General features: G+C 41.6%; 1 protein-coding gene across 5 annotated transcripts in view; it reads right to left on the minus strand.

Moving 5' to 3' along the window:
* Positions 1 to 521: 521 nt before the first annotated feature.
* PUS7 (pseudouridine synthase 7) overlaps positions 522 to 24,131 on the minus strand; it is a 65,249-nt gene continuing 41,639 nt past the window's right edge. For 2 of the 5 annotated variants that reach the window (XM_054494815.2, XM_054494816.2), the window contains exons 10-16: positions 15,976 to 16,037; positions 14,311 to 14,471; positions 11,956 to 12,082; positions 8,950 to 9,051; positions 6,273 to 6,402; positions 3,139 to 3,230; positions 522 to 1,893 (exon numbers count right to left, since the gene is read on the minus strand). In XM_054494815.2, the coding sequence (XP_054350790.1) occupies positions 1,757 to 1,893; positions 3,139 to 3,230; positions 6,273 to 6,402; positions 8,950 to 9,051; positions 11,956 to 12,082; positions 14,311 to 14,471; positions 15,976 to 16,037 (811 nt within the window). In that variant the 3' untranslated portion in view covers positions 522 to 1,756. Of the gene's footprint in view, positions 1,894 to 3,138; positions 3,231 to 5,876; positions 6,086 to 6,272; positions 6,403 to 8,949; positions 9,052 to 11,955; positions 12,083 to 14,310; positions 14,472 to 15,975; positions 16,038 to 24,131 lie in introns of those variants that run through there. The other 3 variants (XM_063668426.1, XM_063668425.1, XM_063668427.1) reach the window with 2 other exon arrangements.

Raw genomic sequence — 24,131 nt, forward strand, 5'->3', positions numbered from 1 at the left:
GCCTGGATGACAGAGCAACACTGTCTCAAAAAAAAAAAAAAAAAAAAAAAAAATATATATATATATATATATATATAAAATTTACCATGCTATTTCCAATCTTTTTTAAGCCTCAGCAGTGTGGTGGTGGTGGATGTCATTAAAACAAAAGGGTTGAAAAACCGTTCTCAATCTCGTTTCTACTACCAGACACAAGACAAATGTCATTCACATTCCCACGGTGCGATGCTCCTGGTATGGTAGCTCTTTTCCATTCCTTTCTTTTCTACTCCATAAAGCATATTGGAATGTGAGTAAGTGATTCCAATAACCTGGAGTCCAGTCCAACACAGTCAATTATTCACAGCATTTGACTCAGATTATCCTCATACTTCACAGCTGATCACAACATTTTGGTGTCAACACCATTTCTGATGAGGATCCCTCATTCATTTAGTTCCTTACCTTTAGTCAAGGTCAAGATTCTTATCTGCACTCATTTTGATATATTTATTTGATTTATTTACATAACCAGTAGAAAGGAGATTTTAAAAATATTTATTATATTTGTTTCTAGAAATCATAGAAAATAAAAATTGATACAATTATTATATACAACTTTAGAAAGGCATATTTATCCTTTCACACAAGAGAAGTTTATGCAATGACAGACACGGAAATACCAAAGCCATTGGTGACAAAGGGTAAACGCTACTGATAGAAGAAGGCCTTGTCCATTTTTATAGTTTTCTTCTCTACCATTATTTATTTTTGAGCAAATACCAGTCCAGTGGAAAGATTTCTGAACATAAAAGGCACCTAGAGTAGAAATTAGACCTTAACTAATAAAACAGCTGTACACGTTTACATCAAGAAAAAAAACCCGGCCAGCACAACTCACGCCTGTAATCCCAGGAGTTAGCCTCGGCAACATGGCAAAACCCCCGTCTCTAAAAAAAATACAAAAATCAGCTAGGCGTGGTGGTGCGTGCCTATACTCCCAGCTACTTAGGAGGCTGAGGTGGGAGAGTCACTGGAGCCTGGGAGGTCGAGGCTGCAGTGCAAGATTGAGAATTGCAGGATTGCACTGCAATCCAGCCTGCGCTACAGAGTGAGACCCTGTCTCGAAAAAAAAAAAAGAAAAAATTAAAATGGGCCTATCAATGCAACGTTCCTGCAAGGCACTGATAACATAAATGCAAAAGCCACTGCAACTAAAAAGTCTATAATGCTTGCCTGAATCTAGTACATAAGCAGGATAATGACAATCACTTTTTGTTTATAAATTTGTAGATGTCTTATTATTTCAATCAGCATGAGTACTGTATTTATATTTGTGGGTGGCAGCTCTCAAATTATTTATCCATAGTCCAGATTTGTTTTGTTGCATTTGCTCTTAAAATGCATTGTATACTCCACCACAGATGTGTCAAATACTCCTGCTGTCTTTTGAGAATGTAGCAAAACCTAAACCTGCTACTTTAAACCAAAGTCCTTTTTTTATTATTGTAAAGCTGACATTTTACTCTGATTTAAGCACCTGAAGTATATTTTGACTAATTTATATTCTGAGCTAAAATTAAGAACCTCAGGATTTGTGTACACGTACAAATATTGCAAATTATTTATTTAAGCTAATAAAAACTTAAAAAATACAAATAATTTTTTATTACAAAGATTCGAAATCCATATATGAGTCTGAACTAAGACAAAAATGCACAGGGAGCCGGGAAGCAAACACTTGTGTGCATTTTTAAATCTGTGGACAAGGTACTGCTCAGCGAAGCCAGGTTGTATTCAGCTGTGTCTGGTTCTTGATACTGGTATCCATTTTTAGCACTTCTCGAATGGCCATGGTGGCGTAAGTAGAAGGGGGTAGAGAAAAATCCATTTTCAGAGCCCTGTATTTGCCTTCTGCAAGGCAAGAAAGAAAACAGTCAGAAAATGAAGGCAGCTGCAGACAGACCAGCGAGAGTCACATAATCTCTAAGCAAATACAAAGAACTGTGCTGCTTTCCTTAGACTCCACTTCCCAGGGGGCCTCGGAGAATGAGACCACGGAAGTAAGAGGTCTGTGAGTGTGAACCTGCTGAATGGTTACAGAAATTCTGCCCGGGAACTTTCATAAAAAGGCAGATGACAGAAGAACACAAAAGAGAAACGCATGTAAAGTTAAAGAAGTAATAATAAATTATGGCCTGGGAAGAAACAGAACAAGAATTTGACGATGAGAATGCCAATTTAATTAATTAATTAATTTATTTATTTGAGACAGAGTCTCGCTATGTTGCCCAGACTGGAGTGCAGTGGCGTAATCTCGGCTCACTGCAGCCTCCACCTCCTGGGTTGAAGCGATTCTCCTGCCTCAGCCTCCCGAGTAGCTGGGATTACAGGCGCCCACCACCAAGCCTGGCTAATTTTTTTCTGTATTTTCAGTAGAGATGGGGTTTCGTCACGTTGGCCAGGCTGGTCTGGAACTCCTGACCTCAAGTGATCCACTCGTCTTGGGTCTCCCAAACTGCTGGGATTACAGGTGTGAGCCACCACACCCAGCCACCAATTTAATTTTTTTTTTTTTTTTTGAGACGCAGTCTCGCTTTGTCGCCCAGGCTGGAGTGCAGTGGCGCGATCTCGGCTCCCTACAAGCTCCGCCTCCCGGGTTCACACCATTCTCCTGCCTCAGCCTCTCCGAGTAGCTGGGATTACAGGCACCCGCCACCACGCCCGGCTAATTTTTTGTATTTTTAGTAGAGACGGGGTTTCACCATGGTCTCAATCTCCTGACCTCGTGATCCGCCCGCCTCGGCCTCCCAAAGTGCTGGGATTACAAGCGTGAGCCACTGTGCCCGGCCAACCAATTTAATTTTTTAGACTCTTCCTGAATTTTCACTCACCTTTAGTAAGTCTCTGTGGGGGATAGGGAGAAATACTCCATCACCTAATATCACAACCATCTATAACATGCACTTATTTTCAGGAGGATTTACTGGTTTTAATTACTAACTTCCAGCCATAATTGTGAAAGTAAGGTCATAAAACAAAACAATGAAATCATGGGTGGTGGTAGTGCTTGTAAGAGCAGTTTTCAAAAAAAAATTATGTTTTTGTTTAACAAAACATTTCAAAGTCAACACAGAGCTGATGACTGAGTAAACTTACCAGAAGCAAAAACTGGTGGTGGCTTCCCTTCTAGGTTGTCCACATCTGTGTTGAAAAGTGGAATTTTGGGATCATCATATGCAACGACTTCCCTTCAAAACATATGAATAAAGATAAGTGTGAATGTGAACTTTCATAAAAGGCACTAAGCCACTCATCATTATTTATTTAGCAATAAAAACACATAAGTTTACTGTAAATAATTATAGTTAGGAATCTTGAATAACAGAGCAGGCACAGATTTTATACCTAAGTTTTGCTTATAAATAAATTTTTTTTTTTTTTTTGAGATGGAGTCTCAAATCTGTCACCTAGGCTGGAGTGCAGTGGTGTGATCTTGGCTCACTGCAACCTCTGCCTCCTGGGTTCAATCGATTCTCCTGCCTCAGTCTCGCAAGTAGCTGGGACTATAGGTGTCTGCCACCATGCCTGGATAATTTTTGTATTTTTAGTAGAGATGGGGTTTCACCATGTTGGCCAGGGAGGTCTCAAACTCCTGACCTCAGATGATCCACCCACCACAGTCTCCCAAAGTGCTGGGATTATAACGTGAGCCACTGTGCCCAACTCAATCCAATTATATTCTATTAGTTATTTAAAAATGTACAACTGGGGCCAGGCATGGTGGCTCATGCCTCTAATCTCAACACTTTGGGCGGCCGAGGTGGGATGACTGACTAAGCCCAGGAGTTCAAGACCAGCGTGTGCAACATGGTAAAACCCCATCTCTTTATATTAATAATTAAAATTTTAAAAAGGTACAACTGACAAATCTTTTTTTTTTTAGACGGAGTCTCGCTCTGTCGCCCACGCTGGAGTGCAGTGGCACAATCTTGGCTCACTGCAAGCTCCGCCTCCCGGGTTCACGCCATTCTCCTGCCTCAGCCTCCTGAGTAGCTGGGACTACAGGCGCCCGCCACCACACCCGGGTAATTTTTCGTATTTTTAGTAGAGACGGCGTTTCACCGTGTTAGCCAGGATGGTCTCAATCTCCTGACCTCGCGATCTGCCTGCCCCGGCCTCCCAAAGTGCTGGGATTACAGGCGTGAGCCACTGCACCCAGCCGACAATTCTTTTTAAATGAAGTTGAGAGGCAGTAAACTTCACTTTGCAGATCTGTGATCAAATTACTTATGGCATTTACATTTTCTCCAGAGTGGGTGCCACAACCAAGAACAGCTTGTTACTAAGAAGGAACAGTTCTCTGGAGTGGGGAAGACAAAGTCCAACCATATGGACCTCTTGCCTATAATCCAGAGAGGAGGAGGTAAGAGAGATGGAGAAGAGAAGGAAATAGGGAATGAAATAATTTCCTGGCAATAGGCAACTAGTTCAGGATTTCATTTTAAAATTACCAAATAAAGCTTTAGATAATACTGGGTATTAAAATTTGTTTTTGAGACAGGGTTTCGTTTTGTCACCCAGGCTGGAGGGCAAGTGGCGTGATCACAGCTTACTGCAGCCTCGACCTTCCAGGCTCAAGCAATCCTCCCACATCGGCCTCCCAAACAGCTGGGACTACAGGTGTGCACCATCACAGCAGGCTAATTTTTGTAATTTTTTGTAGAGATGGTCTTGCTATGTTGCAGAGGCAGGTCTCAGGCTCCTAGGCTCAAGTGATCCTCCCACCTTGGGCTTCCAATAAAGTATTTTTAAACGAACTAACACAAGTATCTTTTCCTCCCTAGAAACATGATATTAAAACAACCAGAGCAGTGTTTGGAACTCACAGCTAATTCTAAGTAAGGTAATTTGCTCAGGGATAGCTCTGTAAGCAAATCTAAGTTTTTAGAAATAGGAAAAAAGTTCACTCTACAAATTTCTTCAATAATTCAGTGATGCCAACAAAATGTAAATGAACTCACTTCCCATAACTATTTATATTCAAAACAGCTTCTTTATTTCTTTTCTTTTTTTAGAGACAGGGTCTCACTATATTGCCCAGGCTCATCTCAAACTCCTGACCTCAAGCAATCCTCCCGCTTCAGCCTCCCGAGTCTCCGGGCTTACTTATGAGACACTGTGCCCGGCTTAGCTTCATTTACTTCTTGATGATTTGAAAAATACAAAGTAGTAGCAGTAGTGGTAACAATAGTAATAATAACAATAATAACTAACACTTTTGAAACACTTATATACTGGGTTGTAAGCACCGAAAAAATACAGTCATGCACTGCTTAACAACAGGGACATGTTCTAACCCTTGTCAGTCATTTCATCACCGTGTAAACATCGCAGAATGTACTTACACAAACACAGATGGTATAGCCTACTCCACACCTTGGTTATAGAGTATAGCCTATTGCTCCTAGGCTACAAACCTATACAGCATGTTACTGTACTGAATACTGGAGGCAACTGTAACACAATGTAAGTACTTGTGTATCTAAACATAGAAAAGGCAAAGGCTGGACGTGGTGGCTCATGCCCGTAATCCCAATACTTTGGGAGGCCGAGGTGGGAGAACTGCTTGAGCCCAGGACCTTGAGGCTGCAGGAAGCCATGATTATGCCACTGCATTCCAGCCTGGGTGACAGAGAAAGAACCTGTCTCTATTAAGAAAAAAAAAAAGAAAAGAAAGAAAAGATAAGAAAAAGATAGAAAAGGAAAAGAAAAAGAAAAGGAAAAGAAAAGAAGATAAAAGAGAAAAAAGAAAAGAAAAAAGGTAAGGCCAGGTGTGGTGGCTCGCACCTGTAATCCCAGCGCTTTGGGAGGCCAGGGCAGGAGGATCACCTGAAGTCAGGAGTTTGACACCAGCCTGGCCAATACGGTGAAACGCTGTCTCTACTAAAAATACAAAAATTATCCAGGTGTGGTGGCAGGTGCCTGTAATCCTAGCTACTCTGGAAGCTGAGGCAGGAGAATCGCTTGAACATGGGAGGCAGAAGTTGCAGCAAGCCGAGATCATGCTATTGTGCTCCAGCCTGGGTGACTAGTGAAACTCCGTCTCAAAAAAAACAAAAAAATAAAAGGTAAGTAAAAATATGGTGTTATAATCTTACGATACCACCATCATATAAGCAATCTGTCACTGACTGAAAATTCTTGTGCAGTACATGACTCTATATAAAGTGAAACAAAGCTTACAACTTATATGGTAATTCAGTTCTATTTCATTCTAGATGATTACTCACCAGCTAACATTCTGAGGACGAATAATGATCTTTCGGTAGGCCCCTGACAAGGAATAATCTCGAATTTTGTGTCTCATGTTGTCAATATCAAGATTGTCAGCTGTGAGCATTTCCCTGTAGGCTTCTTGAACTAATATAAAATACAAAAAGTTAGTTGAAATGCAGCTTGTCAGTCAAGTTATCCTGAACTAGATTATAAAGAGAGTAACATGTAAGTTCAGTTAGACTGCCCTAATAAAATTAGTCACCTTAATTTATAATCCAAAATCTGTTCCCTGGAATCAAAATTTAGTGACTTAGTAACTAGGACTATAGGGTGTACTAAGCTTTGGTTTGGCCAATTTGTAAGTTATTTTTGCAACCAGTCACAGTACCTGTGGTGTAAGGTTCCCAAGCCAGCTACAAAAGGCCATTTCATCCAAAGTTGCTAAACTGCATTTTATATGGGCTGAGAGTTGGAAGACACCATATACAGAGGCTTCAAACACTCTCTGGAAGAGGCAGTTATAAATAAATGTATAAAAATAAGAGACCTTGGAAAACCATCTGGCTCACCCGTGCACCTGATGTAGAGTCTTTTTTTATAGCACTCAAGAGAGACAGTTTTCCAGCCTTTGCTTGCACAGTCATTAATGGGGAAATACTTCTTTGTGAGGCATGCAATTATTAGAAAGTTCTTCCTATTCCAAGCTGAAATCCATTTTCTTATAACTTCTGTTGACGCTTGGGAACACAGTGGATTAACTGTCTTCTTCCACATATAGTCATAAGTACTGGATCTTTCAGCCATATCTTCTCTAGACCAAACAATGCTTCCCTTAGCTGTCCCTCCTTTAACATTTCTGTATTTCCCACCAAACCTTTTATCTGCCCGAGGGTAACAGGCTCACATACAACAATAACTCCAGATATTTTAAGCTTTTTATACAAACTACTATCAAACTGGGCCTTTTCTATTGGCATTTGATCACTGGGCATAAATGTGGGAATTTACATTTATTCCTATTAAATACCTTCTGCAGTTCTTTTTTTTTTTTTTAACATCTTACTAAATTATTTATTGCAAACTTGCCCCTCTATTACAACTTTTGCTAGCCTTCTACTCATTCAGTAACTAATATAAGACATTGAATATGAGGTGTCATACATATTAGATAAATTAATGGATGGATAAATGCAAATACATTGAAATTGTGTTTTTAAAATTAATACCGCAATAGAATATTATGCAATTCTTAAATACTTATTTTTCATATAATTAATACTAACTATTTTGCACAATTTGCAAATATAACAAGCAAATTTCTTTGTTCAAGTTACTCATAAAAAATATTGGCTAGAACAGGTCCCTCACCACACACTAAGGACAACAGGGATCCCTCAATCAAGCACTGTCAGGTACCAGGTATGCATGTGTTACATACCCAGAAACCTGAAATATCACCCATCCAGTCTACAAATGGCCATCCTGGCTACAGGGTTTTCATGAACGGCTTTGTCAAAGGCTTTGCTGAATTTATATTCTAATTGGTACTGGCAAAGTTCCTGATCCCAAAAGGTTTAAGAGAGAAGAGGAAAATAATGTTTTCTTTCTTATGATAGTTGATTTTGGGTGTCAACTTGACTGGGGTAAGGGAGACCCAAACAGCTAGTAAAATATGATTTATTTTCACTGCTTCAGTAGGCACTGAGCTCAGCCTTCTTCTCGGAGGGAAATCCAGGTGGTTTGGCATTTGATTAGAGTGACCGGACTGTGCCGGCTGTGTCGGTGAGGGTGTTTCTAGAGAAGACTGGCATGTGAGTTGGTAGGCAGAGTGGGGAAGATCTGCCCTCAAGGTGGGCGCACACCTCCAATCGGCTGGGGGCCTGGATGGAACATAAAGGCAGAGGAAGGCTGAATTCTCTCCCTCTCCTTCCCAGAGTCAGATGCCCTTCTTTGCCTGTCTCTGGATGTCAACTCCAGGTTCTCTGGCCTATGGACTCTGGGACTTATACCAGTGGTTCCCCAGGTCTCAAGTCTTTGACCTCCAACTGAGAGTTACATCATTGGCTTCCCTGGTTCTGAGGCCTTCACACTTGGACTAAACCATGCTGCTGGCTTTCCCAGTTCTCCCATTTGCAGATGGCCTGTCGTGGGACTTCTCAACTCCACAATCGAGTAGGCCAATTTCCTAACAAATCCCCTCCTTCCCTTTTTTTTTTTCTGAGACAGAGTCTTGCTCTGTCACCGAGTCTGGAGTGCAGTAGCATGATCTCGGCACACCGCAACCTCTGCTTCCTGGGCTCAAGACATCCTTCCACCTCAGCCTCCCAAGTAGCTGGAACCACAGGTGCGCACTACCAAGCCCGGCTAATTTTTGTATTTTTAGTAGAGACGGGGTTTTGCCAGGTTGCCCAGGCTGGTCTCAAATTCCAGAGTTCAAGCAATCCACCCATCTCAGCCTCCCAAAGTATTGGGATTATAGGCATGAGCCACTGCACCTGGCCTATTTATTTTATTTTATAATTTCAACTTTTAGTTTAGATTCAGAGGTAGAATTTCTTAATTTAAGTTATCCATGTGAATGCATCCCTTTCTGGGAGACTGTCATAAATAACCAAAGTTTATATATGCTTGAAATAGTAGCTTCATTATGTTAAACTTGTTTTAACTATTTTCCCCATACAGGGAACTTACTTTTATGCTTTGGGTAGATAACATCGAAACCAGGCAAGGGCATTACCACATCATGGATAGAGTAATTATTAACATCATTTTCCTCAATATAGGTGGCTGTGGCTGTAAATTCACAAGTGAACAATAAATTAAGAAAACAGGCAATATTGTTATGAACTCAATCTTCTAGAAGTATACACATCTAAGCAAGTCAGAAGTACAAGTTGGTACAGGTTCAATGACTTGAAAGCTTAAAGAAATTATGCCAGGCGCGGTGGCTCACGCCTGTAATCCCAGCACTTTGGGAGGCAAAGGCGGGTGGATCACTCAAGGTCGGGAGTTCGAGACCAGCCTGACCAACATGGAGAAACCCCGTCTCTACTAAAAATACTAAAATTAGCCAGGCATGGTGGCACATGCCTGTAATCCCAGCTACTCGGGAGGCTGAGGCAGGAGAATCACTTGAACTCGGGAGGCAGAGGTTGCAGTGAGCTGAGATCACACCATTGCACTCCAGCCTGGGTAACAAGAGTGAAACTCCTCTCAAAAAAGAAAAAAAAGAAAGAAAAAAAGGAAAAAGAAATTAAGCTGGGGCCAGGAGCAGTGGCTCATGCCTGTAACCCCAGCACTCTGGGATGCTGAGGTGGGTAGACTGCTTGAGCCCAGGAGTTCCAGACCAGCCTGGACAACATGGCGAAACCCTATCTCTACAAAAAACATAAAAATTAGCTGGGTGGGTGGCAAACACCTGTAGTCCCAACTACTCAGGAGGCTAAGGCAGGAGGATCACCTGAGCCTGGCAGGTTGAGGCTGCAGTGAGATGTGACTGCACCACTGTGCTCCAGCCTGGGTGCTGGAGTGAGACCCTATCTCAAAGGAAAAAAAAAAAAAAATTAAGTTTGGATATATATCCTTCTGTCTTTTCTACTCTACCCAAGAAATAAAAATCAAGGACTTAGAAAAAGTAAAAGAAATTCTTTTTTGTTTTTTAAGACAGGGTCTTGCTCTGCCACTCAGGCCAGAGTGCAGTGGTGTGATTAAGGTTCACTGCAGCCTCAACCTCCTGGGCTCAAGTGATCCTCCTGCCTCACCCTCTCGAGAAGCTGGGACTGTAAGTGCATGCTACTACGCCTGGTTAGTTTTTAAATTTTTTGTAGAGATGGGTCTTTGTTGCCCTGGCTGGTCTTGAACTCCTGGGCTCAAGTGATTCTGCTGCCCTGGCCTCCCAAAGTACTGGGATTACAGGTGTGAGCTACTGCACCAAATCTAAAGTAAAATTTTCAATGAAAATTTAAAAACATTTATCTCTCAGCTGCATCCACATTTTTTTGAATGCCTATTTAAAATCAGTTCCTCTATCTTTCTTAAATAAAATAACACAAGAAAACACTTTGAAAAGCCACCATACTACAAAATCGTATTTGCAGTGGCATCATAAATGGATGCATTTTGCTGGGAAAAAAAAAAACAGTTAAAAAAAAAAACCGGAATGTACTTAAGAGGATGAAGCACAGTGGCACCCAGGACATTAAAATACACTGGATGTGACCAACATGGCATGAGGAAAAAAAAGCTAAATCAGGAAAAATAATTTAAAATTTCTGAACACAGTTAGAACCTTAGTGGGTTTACGGGGTCTGCCTGCAGATGAGCAGACCATGTATTCAGCTAATAGATGGTAGCCTAGTATGCCAGAGACACACATGGAGTTTGGAATCAGATAGATTGAACTCTGAATCCCAGTTTTTTCTGTTTTTTTAACTAGCTGTGGAACTTTGGGCAAGTGACTAAACCTCACCTGAAAAAACAGAGAAAATACTTCACAGTAACACTGGGGCTTTAAACTAAAAGACACAGGTACAGGGCTTAGTGCCAAGGCCTGGCACACAGAACGGGCTCCATGGAAGATGGGATATTAGGACTGTCTTGGGAACATTTTGGGCACAGCATATACTAAATGCCCATTCTATTTGAGTTTGAAGAAACTCTTCTATTTTTTTTTTTTTTGAGACAGTCTCCCACTGTCACCCAGGCTGGAATGCAGTGGTGTGATCTCAGCTTACTGCAAGCTCCGCCTCCCGGGTTCATGCCATTCTCCTGCCTCAGCCTCCTGAGTAGCTGGGACTACAGGCGCCCGCCACCATGCCCAGCTAATTTTTTGTATTTTTAGTAGAGATGGCGTTTCACCGTGTTAGCCAGGATGGTCTCGATCTCCTGACCTCGTGATCTGCCCGCCTCGGCTCTCAAAGTGCTGGGATTACAGGTGTGAGCCACTGCGCCCAGTGACTTGAAGAAACTCTTTAAGGTTGGCTAACAAGACACATCCAGAGGTGTATTTATTTGCTAGACCTAGATCAAAGTTTCGAAAGAGATTTCAGCAATCATTTAGCCCAAATCCTATTTGAGCTGAGAAAAGGGAGGCCCAGAGAGAGGTGCTTACTCAGGCCAGGCACAATGGCTCACACTTGTAATCCCAGCACTTCGGGAGGCCAAGGCGGGCGGATCACCCGAGGTGGGGAGTTCCAGATCGAGGTGCTTACTCAAACCAGATATACATTTTTTCTTTAAAGATGCAGATACAAACTAACCCATGCAAGTTTGCATCGTCCCTTCATCTCAAACTTACTAGACATCTTTTTTTTTTTGAGATGGCATCTCACTGTGTCACCTAGGCTGGAGTGCAGTGGTACTATCTTGGCTCACTGCAACATCCGCCTCCTGGGTTCAAGCGATTCTCCTGCCTCAGCCGCCTGAGTAGCTGGGATTACAGGCATGCACCACCACACCCAGCTAATTTTTGTATTTTCAGTAGAAACAGGGTTTCTTCATATTGGCCAGGCTGGTCTTGACCACCTGACCTCAGGTGATCCACCCACCTTGGCCACCCAAAGTGTCAGGATTACGGGCGTGTGCCACCATGCCTCACCACATCTTTCTTAATTAGTAGCCAGGATGGATTTTAAAGCCACTAGTGGCAACTAACTGAACCCTAGCTTAGTTGTGTAACAAAGACATCTGCCTTTTTACCTCCTTTGAGAATGAGGTCCCCTGGAACAGGTTTCAGTCCATAGTCTTCTATCCTCTTGCTTACCATGTTATTCCACACATAGCTTTGGTAGCTATGAATATACATTAAGCGATTATTTCTGGGTATCTGGAGGGAAGGAAAAAAAATAGGCAAGAAAACATATTCTAAATATAAAAAGTGCTGCACTTTTTTTTTTTTTTTGAGATGGGGTCTCGCTCTGTTGCCCAGGCAGGAGTGCAGTGGTGCGATCTAGGCTCATTGCAGCCTCCACCTCCCAGGTTCAAGCAATTCTCCCATCTCAGCCTACTGAGTAGCTGGGATTACAGGGGTGCACCACCACGCCTGTCTAATTTTTGTATTTTTAATAGAGACGGGGTTTCACCATGTTGGCCAGGCTGGTCTCGAACTCCTGACCTCAGGTGATCCGCCCACCTTGGCCTCCCAAAGTGCTGGAATTACAGGCGTGAGCCACCACGCCCAGCCAAAAAGTGCTGTACTTTCTAAGACACTTTGCTTGTTAGTGGTAATCCTAGTAATAAGAAACTTCTACTGTATTTATTTACTTTTATGTATTTATTTTTGAGACAGGTTTTCATTCTGTCGCCCAGGCTGGAGTGCAGTGGCGTGATCATGGTTCACTGTAGCCTCAAACTCTCAGGCTCAGGTGATTCTCCCACCCCAGCCTCTTGAGTAGCTGTGACTACAGGCGTGTACCACCATGCCAAGCTAGTTCTTTGAATTTTCTTTCTACAGACAGGGTTTTGCCGTGTTGCCCAGGCTGGTCACAAACTCCTAGGTTCAAGCAATCCACCAGCCTCAGCCCCCTAAAGTGCTGGGATTACAGGCAACAGCCACTGTGCCCAGCCAAAACTTCTACTTTAATCTCTCATTTTTTCTTTTTCTTTTTAATCTCTCATTTTTCTTTTTTCCTTCTACTTTAATCTCTCATTTTTTTCTTTTTTTTGTTTTTGAGACAAGGTCTCACTCTGTCACCTAGGCTGGAGTGCAATGACACGATCCCAGCTCACTGCAACTTCCGCCTCCCAGGTTCAAGTGATTCTCCCACCTCAGCCTTCTGAGTAGCTGAGACTATAGGTGCACACCACCATGTCCGGATAATCGTTTTATTTATTTATTTTGAGACGGAGTCTCGCTTTGTTGCCCAGGCTGGAGTGCAATGGCGTGATCCCGGCTGAATGCAACCTCTGCCTCTTGGGTTCAAGCGATTCTCCTGCCTCAGCCTCTCAAGTAGCTGGGATTACAGGTGTCTGCCAACACGTCTGGCTATTTTTTGTATTTTTAGTAGAGACAGGGTTTCACCATGCTGACCAGGCTAGTCTCGAACTCCAGACCTCAGGAGATCCACCCGCGTTGGCCTCCCAAAGTGTTGGAATTACAGGCGTGAGCCACTGTGCGGGCCTGTTTTGTATTTTTAGTAGAGACAGGGTTTCACCACATTGGCCAGGCTGGTCTCGAACTCCTAGCCTCAAGTGATCTGCCCGCCATGGCCTCCCAAAGTGCTGGGATTACAGGCATGAGCCACCATGCTCGGCCATAATGTTTTAGGAAAAGTTTACAAATTTGTGTGGGGCCACATTCAAAGCTGTCCTGGGCTGCATGTGGCCCGCAGGCTGTAGGTTGGACAAGCCTGCCTTACATCAATGGCACAGTCTTCAAACTTAAGGAATTTACATATCAATTTTCAAGCTAACAGTGCTTCTTTCTCCCATAATTCCACGGTTAAACAGAGAACCTAAATGACGGAAATGACAACTAATTCCATGCAGCAAGAATTCTGCTTTCTTTGTGCATCTAGGAAAAGTAAGACTTAGGCTTAAGGGTTAAACTTTAACATTTGTTAACTTTAACTTTGTTGCTCAGGCTGGAGTGCATGGAGTCCTGGATTATACATATCCAAATACTGGCGTAGGCTACTCTTGAATCACCATGATGAAACCAGACTAAAATGCAACTATAGACTGCTTACTGTTCAACCCTTTTACTAAGGCAGTTTACAGTTCTGGTAACAGAATGATCAAGAAATGACTATACAATAGATTCTGAATTTCTCAAACACCAAGAGACTTAATTTACACAGAATTTCCACTGAAGATTATTTTCCACATTGACGCTTTTCTTGTGTTCTTGTGCCCTCAGTAAGTAATGCCCGCATCCACCCCCTCATCACCACTCAGGGTCTGAACAAAGATTACTCAGGTGAAACACCTCAGAGATCAACAAAGGATCCTTATTTACCTTCTGCTCTTTCAAAATTTAGTAAAATCTTTCAAGATGAAATTTAAAAAGCATTAAAACACCTTGAGCCATTGCCTGACTTCACAAATTGCACTCACTATGCCAAATGCAGAGACTATATTCTTCATTCCATATTTTGAAAGTCCTCGAAGCAGCTGCCCTTCCACACACCTTTTGACAGGTAGTTTTCTGAGGGCAGCAGTTGGGTCTTTTGTCTTTGCCCATTCTTCTCTGCATTTAACCAAGTAGCCCTTTTCAGCTGTGGGGGAAAAAAGCTAGGATTAAATGACTTACCCAATAGACAGACTTCCATAACTTAAAGTACACTTCACAGAGAACACAAAATTAGAAAATGCTACTTGAAATATAGGTGCTGTTTATAGCTTCCACTCATCTGAGGAAGCGCAAAGATGGGAAATGTAGAAAGTTTACAGAACTATTTGGCTTTGTCAACATACGATCACCCTCAGATCAAAAGTAAAAGCTATTTAACTGTTCATTATCACAGCTGATTCAACATGACAAAAACACAGTAGTACTTTCTTCCTTCTTTTTCCATTGTAATGTCAAGTTTAATGGGTTACTTTCCTTAAAATTAGATAATTTTATCTTTTTATAGTTTGCAAATGAATTACCCAAAGTGAGCATAATTATTTTGACAATCAGTAGTTTAATCCTTTTCATTCAAGATGATTTTAGAGATACTCTTTGGAAAGTTTTTGGTGACTTCTTCACACTGCAAATCCTCAAGGTGTTTTTGCCAAGTTTTTATATTCCATTACACTATGTTTTAACAAAATAACCACAAGTGAAATGTTTTAGATTCTTATACACTCAGATTTAGTAGTGAGTGAAGAAAAATATATATTCATTTTTTAAATATATTTATATTCTGTTATGAATTAATACACTGAACAAGCTAAAGAGCTAAAATAGAGGCTGGGCGTGGTGCTCACGCCTGTAATCCTAACACTCTGGGAGGCTGAGGTGGGCGGATCACCTGAGGTCAGGAGCTCCAGACCAGCCAGCAACATTATGGCTGAGCATGGTGGCTCATGCCTGTAATCCCAGCACTTTGGGAGGCCAAGGCAGGCCGATCATTTGAGGCCAGGAGTTCGAGACCAGCCTGGCCAATGTGGTAAAACCCTGTCTCTACTAAAAATACAAAATGACCCAGGCATGGTGCTGCATGCCTGTAATCCCAGCGACTCAGGGGGCTGAGGCAGGAGAATCACTTGAACCCAGGAGGCGGAGGTTGCAGTGAGCTGAGATCATGCCATTGCACTCCAGCCTGGGAAACAAGACTAAAACTCCTTATCAAAAAAAAAAAGCTAAAATAGGATATAAATTATAAATCTGTTTTTTTGTTTGTTTGAGACAGGGTTTCGCTTTTGTTGCCCAGGCTGGAGTGCAATGGCTCCATCTCGGCTCACCGCAACCTCAGCCTCCTGGGTTCAAGCGAGTCTCCTGCCTCAGCCTCCCGAGTAGCTGGGACCACAAGCGTGGGCCACCATGCCGGGCTAATTTTTTTGTATTTTTAGTAGAGACGGAGTTTCTCCATGTTGGTCAGGCTGGTCTCGAACATAAATCTTAAATACACATATAAAACTGTTGAAAAATATAAATAAACTTATACTTTTATTGTAAAAACAAATAAAATACTGAAACGACCTCAATTTGCACAAAAGCTTTTATTCAAAGCAATTTCATGAATACCTAGCCATACATTCTATTTATTTTCTTAACATGAATTTTATTCTCACCTCCAGAGCGGGGTTTCAATATTAAATCCATGACTTCTGTCCAGGAATTTTGTAGTATAGCTCTAAAATTAAACAACATTTATTTTACTAAATTTTGCATGAAGATAAAACTTTATATGTGCAAATCTTTGAAGAGTCAACAAATCATATTAACTATACACCGAAGCCTTGACCTCCCAGGCTCTACTCCCAGGCTCTAGTCTAGTGATTCTCCCACCTCAGCTTTCCCACCATCCTGACAGTAGCTGGGACTACAGATGCACACCACCATACCTGGCTAAGTTTTTAATTTATTGTAGAGATGGGGTCTCACTATTGGTCTTAAACTTCTGGGCTCAAGTGATCTTTCCACCTTGGCCTCCCAAAGTGTTGGGATTACAGGTGTTAGCCATTACACCTGGTCCTACATTATCTCATTAAACTTAAAAGTAAGCAGAAAATCTAATATGATACAGATTTCAAATGTAAAAGAACTTCAAGTGCCAAAGAGCTTTTAAAAAATAATAAAAAGGAAAACATAATGCTTACCTGTAACATTTAATATCATTTCAGCTTAAAAATGTGATAATAGTATAAATACTACATAGTCATGCTTTAAGTAGTTACACATGGTATTATTTATTTATTTATTTATTTTTGAGGTGGAGTTTTGCTCTGTTGCCCAGGCTGGAGTGCCATGATGCGATCTCGGCTCACTGCAACCTCCGCCTCCCCGTTTCACGCCATTCTCCTGCCTCAGCCTCCTGAGTAGCTAGGACTACAGGCACCCACCACCATGCCCAGCTTTTTTTTTTTTTTTTTTTTTAGTAGAGATGGGGTTTCACCATATTGGTCAGGCTGGTCTCGAACTCCTGACCTTGTGACCCACCCGCCTTGGCCTCCCAAAGTGCTGGGATTACAGGCATAAGCCCCCGTGCCCGGCCCACATGGTATTATTTATATAAATCACAGTTAAGTCTTTATGTGTGAAAACTTGTTTGAAACTTCTCAAAAGATTTCTCCATGTTAATACCTTCTTGCCTAGGCAAATAGATAGAATAAATACGATTTACTCTTCTTTATCATTCTTGTCAAAATATCTATATATTTGATGATTACAAAGGTTATATGCTTTTTAAAAAATTTTTATTTGTTGAGACAGTCTCCCTCTGTTGTTTAGGCTAGAATGCAGTGGCATGATCTTGGCTCGCCGCAACCTCTGGCTCTTGGGCTTAAGCAATTCTCCTGCATCATCCTCCTGCACAGCTGAAACTACAGGCTGAGTCAGCGTGCCTGCCTAATTTTTTTTTTTTTTTTTTTTTGAGATGGACTCTCATTCTGCTGCCCAGGCTGGAGTGCAGTGGCACAATCTCAGCTCACTGCAACTTCTGCCTGCCGGGTTCAAGCGATTCTTGTGCCTCAGTCTCCCAAACAGCTGAGATTACAGGCTTGCGCCACCATGCCTGGCCAATTTTTATATTTTTAGTAGAGATGGGGTTGTGCCATGTTGGCCAGACTGGTCTTGAATTCTTGGCCTCGCGTGATCCGCCTGCCTCGGCCTCCCAAAGTGCTGGGATTACAGGCACGTACCACTGTGCCCGGCCAATTTTTGTATTTTTAGTAGAGACGAGGTTTCACCGTGTTGACCAGGATGGTCTCGAACTCCTAGCCTCAAGTGATCAGCCCGCCTTGGCCTCCCAAAGTGCAGGGATTATAGGCATGAGCCACCATGCCTGGCCTATATATGCTTTCAAAAAACTGAATGGTACATAAGAAAGGTTATGCATTATTCAATCTCTAAGAAATTAAGCACTGTTAACACTTTAGGGCATATTTTTGTTGGCAAATCTGTAAGTGTATGTAATTCTTCCTTTAACTTTTACTATAGTATTGCTGCACAGAAATTATATTTTGTGGATTATATCTGAAAGTTTTAAGATTTCTCATCTTGGAGTCATGTTTAGAAAGACCCTTCTCTATCAAAAGAATATAGCAATCCTCTTCTATTAATTTTTCTGTTTTTCCAGTTAATTATGGTTCTTTATTTTCACATTTAAATTACACAATACTGGGCATTTCTGGATATTAAATGATCTAAAATGCTATTTGGTATCTACCGATGACATCACCTGGATTTTCAATCCAATAGTGTAATTACATCAACAGATTTCCTATTGCTGCCCACCTCCACAGTCCTGGAACAAGCCATGTTAAATCAGTCCTTAAATATAGTCCTGGGGTGATAAATTATTTACTTGGATAATCTTTTAGCCAATACTGACAAAAAGAGTATAGTACTAGTTGGTACTAGGGACTGGTCTGACAGATATAACAGACATAGATTTTTACACTAAAAAACCTTTGTTAGGCCGGGCATGGTGGCTCACGCCTGTAATCTCAGCACTTTGGGAGGCTGAGGCAGGCGGATCACAAAGTCAGGAGATCAAGACCATCCTGGCTAAAATGGTGAAACCCCATTTCTACTAAAAATACAAAAAAAAAAAAAAAAAATAGCTGGGCATGGTGGCACGTGCCTGTAGTCCCAGCTACTTGGGAGGCTGAGGCAGGAGAACTGCTTGAACCCAGGAGACAGAGGTTGCAGTGAGCTGAGATGGTGCCACTGCACTCCAGCCTGGGCGACAGAGCAAAACTGCATCTCAAAAACAAAACACAATAAAACAAAAAAACCTTTGTTAAATATCAATTACAGCATGCAGGCCCAATCTGGTTGTCCACCTAATTCTGTAGTTTTACTAGAAAACAGCCATGCTCATTGCTTTGCATATTATCCATGGCTGCTTTCGCAGTGTAACTCCAGAGTTCAGTACCTGCAACAAACATTGAATGGCCCACAAAGCCTAAAATATTAACTAACTGTTCCTTTACAGAAAACCTTTGCCAACACCTGATGTAACATATTAAATAGTTTCTTAACTGCAGGACTTTTCAACGCCTTTAAGATGCTACCATATACTGTAAAAGTTTAGTATACAATGCCATATTAAATATACAGAGATTTGGTTTACAATAGGCTGTACTATCTAGCACGCTGCACGTTAAGATGTTTTGTACTTTTTTTTTTGAGATGGAGTCTCGCTCTGTCACCCAGGCTGGAGTGCAGTGGCGTGATCTCGGCTCACTGCAAGCTCCACCTCCCGGGTTCATGCCATTCTTCTGCCTCAGCCTCCCAAGTAGCTGGGACTACAGGCGCCTGCCACCACACCTGGCTAATTTTTTATATTGTTAGTAGAGACGGGGTTTCACTGTGTTAGCCGGGATGGTCTTGATCTCCTGACCTTGTGATCTGCCCCCCTCGGCCTCCTGGAGTGCTGGGATTACAGGCGTCAGCCACCGCGCCCGGCCATTTTTTCGTATTTTTTTAGTAGAGATGGGGTTTCACCGTGTTTGCCAGGACGGTCTCGATCTCCTGACCTCGTCATCTGCCTGCCTTGGCCTCCCAAAGTGCTGGCATTACAGGTGTGAGCCACCACGCCTGGCCAGATGTTTTGTACTTTTCTTACTTTATCTTTCCTTCTTCTACCTTCTTTTATTTTATTGTGGTAAAATACATGTAACATAAAATTTACCTTTTTGGCTATTTTTAAGTATACACTTCTGTAGCATTAAGTGCATTTACACTGTCGGGCAACCATCACCACTGTCTACCTCCAGAACTTTTTAATCTTCCCCAACTGAAACTCTATCCCCATTAAATAATAAATCCCTATCCACCCAGCCCCCTAACCCCTGTAAGCCACCATTCTTTCTGCCTATGGCTTTGACTACTCTAGGAACCTCATGTAAGAGAAATCATACCATACTTGTCCTTTTGTTACTGGCTTATGTCAGGTAACATTAAGTTTCCAATGCTTACCCATGTGACAGCACGTGTCAAAATTTCCCTCCTTTTAAATCGCTTGAGCCCAGGAGGTGGAGGTTGCAATGGGCTGAGATGGCGCCACTGCACTCCAGCCTGGGCGACAGAGCAAGACTCCATCTCAAAAAAAAAAAAAAAAAAATCCCTCCTTTGAAAGGCTTACACATTCCATTGTATGTATGGGCCACATTTTGTTTGGATAAACACTTGGGTTGCCTGGGTAGCTCCTACCTTTCGGCTATTGTGAATGGTGCTATTATGAACATGAGTGTACAAATATCTGGTGAGTTCCCACTGTCATTTCTTTTGGGTATATACTGAGAAGTGGAATTGTTGGATCATAACATAATTTATATTTCTTTTCTTTTTTTTTTTTTTTTTTTCTGAGACAGAGTCTCGCTCTGTCGCCAGGCTGGAGTGTAGTGCTACCATCTCGGCTTACTGCAAGCTCTGCTTCCTGGGTTCAAGTGATTCTCCTGCCTCGGCCTCCTGAGTAGCTGGGACTACAGGCATGTGCCACCACACCCGGCTAATTTTTGTATTTTTAGTAGAGATGGGTTTTCACCATGTTGGTCAGGCTGGTCTCGATCTCTTGACCTCGTGATCTACCCACCTCAGCCTCCCAAAGTGCTGGGATTACAGGCATGAGCCACTGCGCCCGGCCTATAATTAATTTCTTAAGAAATCACCATACTGTTCTCCACAATGGCTATATTATTTTACATCCCCACCAGCAAAGCCCAGGTTTCTAATTTCTCTGTACCCTTACCAACACTTGTTATTTGTTGTTTTGTGATAATAGCCTTCCCAATGGATATGAAGTGGTACCTCGTGGTGGTTTCGATTTGTATCTCCCTAATGACTAGTGATGTTGAACACCAGTCTGTCTATCTTTGGAAACACATTTATTGAAATCCTTTCTCCATTTTTGAATTGGTTTTTCTTTGGTTGTTGAGTTGTTCTTTATATATTCTAGATTTAAGTCTCTTATCAGATGTATGATTTGAAATATTTTCTCCTATTCTGTGGGTTATCTTCTCATTCTGTTGATAGCATCCTTTGATGCATGTTTTTAATTTTGATAAAGTCCAACTTATCTATTTTTTGTTTGTTGCCTGTGCTTTTGGTGTCATATCCAAGAAACCACTGACAAATCCAATATCATGAAGTTTTCCCCCATGTTTTCTTCTAAGAGTTTGCATAAGTGCAGCTCTTATGTTTAGATCTTTGGCCCATTTTGACTTTATTTTACTTTATTATTATTTTTTTGAGACAGAGTTTCACTCTGTCGCCCAGGCTGGAGTGCAGTGGTACAATCTTGGGTCACTGCAACCTCTGCCTCCCGGGCTAAAGCAATTCTCCTGCCTCAGCCTCCTGAGTAGCTGGGATTACAGGTGTGCATGCCACCACACTCAGATAATTTTTGTATTTTTAGTAGAGGGAGGGTTTCACTATGTTGGCCAGGCTGGTCTCAAACTCCCGACCTCAAGCAATCTGCCACCCACCTCGGCCTCCCAAAGGGCTGGGATTACGGGCGTGAGCCACTGTGCCTGGCTCACTTTCTTTTTTTCAAAGTTTTTATTGAGTTATTCAATAATTCACATAACATATAATTCACCCATGTAAGTGTACAATTCAATGGCTTTTAGTATTTTTAAAGAACTGTGGAGCATTACACAATTTTAGAACATTTTTATTACCCACCCCCACCAAAAAAAAATCCTGTCCCATTAGTAGTCACTCCCCATTGGTCCTGTTCCAGCTCTTTTTCTATAGATTTGCTTACATTGGAAATTTCATAGAAATTGATTCATTCATTCATTCACAGGCAGGGTCTTGCTCTGTCATCTAGGCTACAGTGCAGTGGTGGTACACTGTTCACTGCATCCTCAAACTCCTGGGCTTCAGTGGTCCTCCTGCCTCAGACTCCTGAGTAGCCAGGACCAAAGCCAGGCAGCACCACACTCAGCTAATTTTTTAAAAATTTTATTTTGTAGAGATGGGGCCTTGCTATGGTGCCCAGGCTGGTCTTGAACTCCTGGCCTCAAGTGATCCTGCCGCCTTGGCCTCTTAAATTGTTGGGATTACAGGCATGAGCCACTGTGCCCTGCCTACTTAGCAATGTTTTCAAGGTTCATTCATGTTGCAGAATGTATCAGTACTTCATTCCTTTTTATTGCTAAGTAATAGTCCACTGTATATTATTGTATATTACATTGTATATTTTGTTTATCTATTCATCAGTAGGTGGACATTTGGGTTGTTTCCAGTCTTTTGGCTGCTATGAACATCTGTATAAACTTTTGTGTGAACATATGATTTTCAGTTGTCCTCAGTATATACCTAGAAATGCCTGGGTCATAGGCTAACTTTATAACCTTTTGAGGAACTGTCAGGCTATTTTCCAAAATGGTTATACCATTTCACATTTCCATCAGGAATGTATAAGGGTTCCAATTTCTCTAATCCTAACACCTGTTATTCTCTGCCTTTTTTATTTTAGCCATCCTAGTAGGTAAGAAGTGGCATCTCACTGTGGTTTTGATTTGCATTTCCTAAAGATTAGTGATAAGCATCTTTTTGTGTGCTTATTGGCCATTTGTTTACATTATTTAAAGAAAGGTCTGTTCAGACCCTTTGCTAAGTTTTAGAATGCGTTGTCTTTCTGTTCTTGAGTTGTAAGAGCTTTTAATATTTTGGATACAAGTCATTTTTCTACCTATACAATATAAACTGGAAGTCTGTTTTTTCCCTCAGGAAATTCTATGGTGTTAACAGTGGGTTTCTTTGAAAGCAGGAAATATTCTTATGTTGTGGAAATGAATGATTTGGAATTCTGAGCTGGCCGTACTGACCGTTGGTCATGCTATGTAATTTTTGTTGTGGGATAAATTTGACCTCATTTTAGTTATTTATATTTATTTACACTACCTTTGGCATACACAACGTATAGGATTCGATGGCTGTCCTTCTGCCAAATTAATTACAAATTTATAGGTTGATACAGCCCTCCCTTATTCTGTCTCATAATACAATTAGCATTTTTACTATTTTATCAATGTCCTCTAACCATTAGCAAGGTTGAAAACACATTAGCAATCACTATATTCTAGGCATAAAAATAGATGTAGCATAAACATCATCTCACTTCATTTTCACCATCCTGTGAATTGGTATTATTATCTCCATTCTACAGATGAGTAATTTAAGCCTCAGAACTCAAGTCTGTTTTCACCTGAGCTTTTTAACCTCCTCAAAGAGGCAGAGGAAATATAGATTTTTATCATTTTGCGCTTTTAAAATCACAAAAATGAATGCAACTTCATAGTTTAGATGCTGAAACAATGGACTGGAAGCCCGGAAAACTCTATTCCCAAACTATAGCCAAGCAACTGATAAGTTCAGGCAGACCTCTCTAAGCCTAAGTTTGCTAACATGAAGGGTCTGAAAGACAAGGAAGAACATGAACGCTCAGATAACTTCCAGCTTGTAACTACCACAATTCTAACTCCCACGCGAATAATTAGTTTATGTAACAGAATCTCTGCTGGGCAACAGGATTCCAGAAGTAGATTTAGGAACCCAACGATTTATTGATGGGATTCCCACTGTAGGTTACCCTAGAGGGGTTCTTAATTGTTTAAAAGTAAATGACAATTCTTAAATTCCATGTCACTAATTTTATCATTTATTACTTTCTTTAAAGAGTGAGGGAAGGGGCCCAGGCACAGTAGCTCATGCCTGTAATCCCAGCACTTAGGGAGGCCAAGGCGGGCAGATCACTGGAGGTCATGAGTTCGAGACCAGCCTGGCCAACATGGCAAAACCTCGGCTCTACTAAAAATACAAAAATTAGCTGAGTGAGGTGGTGCGTGCCTGCAATCCCAGTTACTCGGGAGGCTGAGGAAGGAGAATCACTTGAACCTGGGAGGTGGAGGTTGCAGTGAGCGGAGATGGTGCCACTGCACTCCAGCCTGGGCGACAGGAACAAGACTTCATCTCAAAAAATAAAAATAAAAAATAAAATTAAATTAAGAGTGAGGGAAGGGCAGATCAAAGTTTAATAAACGTATTAACACAGATCAGAAAATGTAACATCTCTGTCTAGCTACTCTGGGTCTGAGTTACCCAACAGATTACTGTTGAATCACTTACTGAGCCAAGACTTACCTGTTACAAAATAAAATTAAAAATACAGCTGGGCGCAGTGGCTCACACCTGTAATCCCAACACTTCAGGAGGCTGAGGTGGGCGGATCATTTGAGGTCAGGAGTTCAAGACCAGCCTGGCCAACATGGTG

This window comes from Pongo pygmaeus, chromosome 6, assembly GCF_028885625.2.
Source record: "Pongo pygmaeus isolate AG05252 chromosome 6, NHGRI_mPonPyg2-v2.0_pri, whole genome shotgun sequence".
NCBI lineage: Eukaryota > Metazoa > Chordata > Mammalia > Primates > Hominidae > Pongo > Pongo pygmaeus.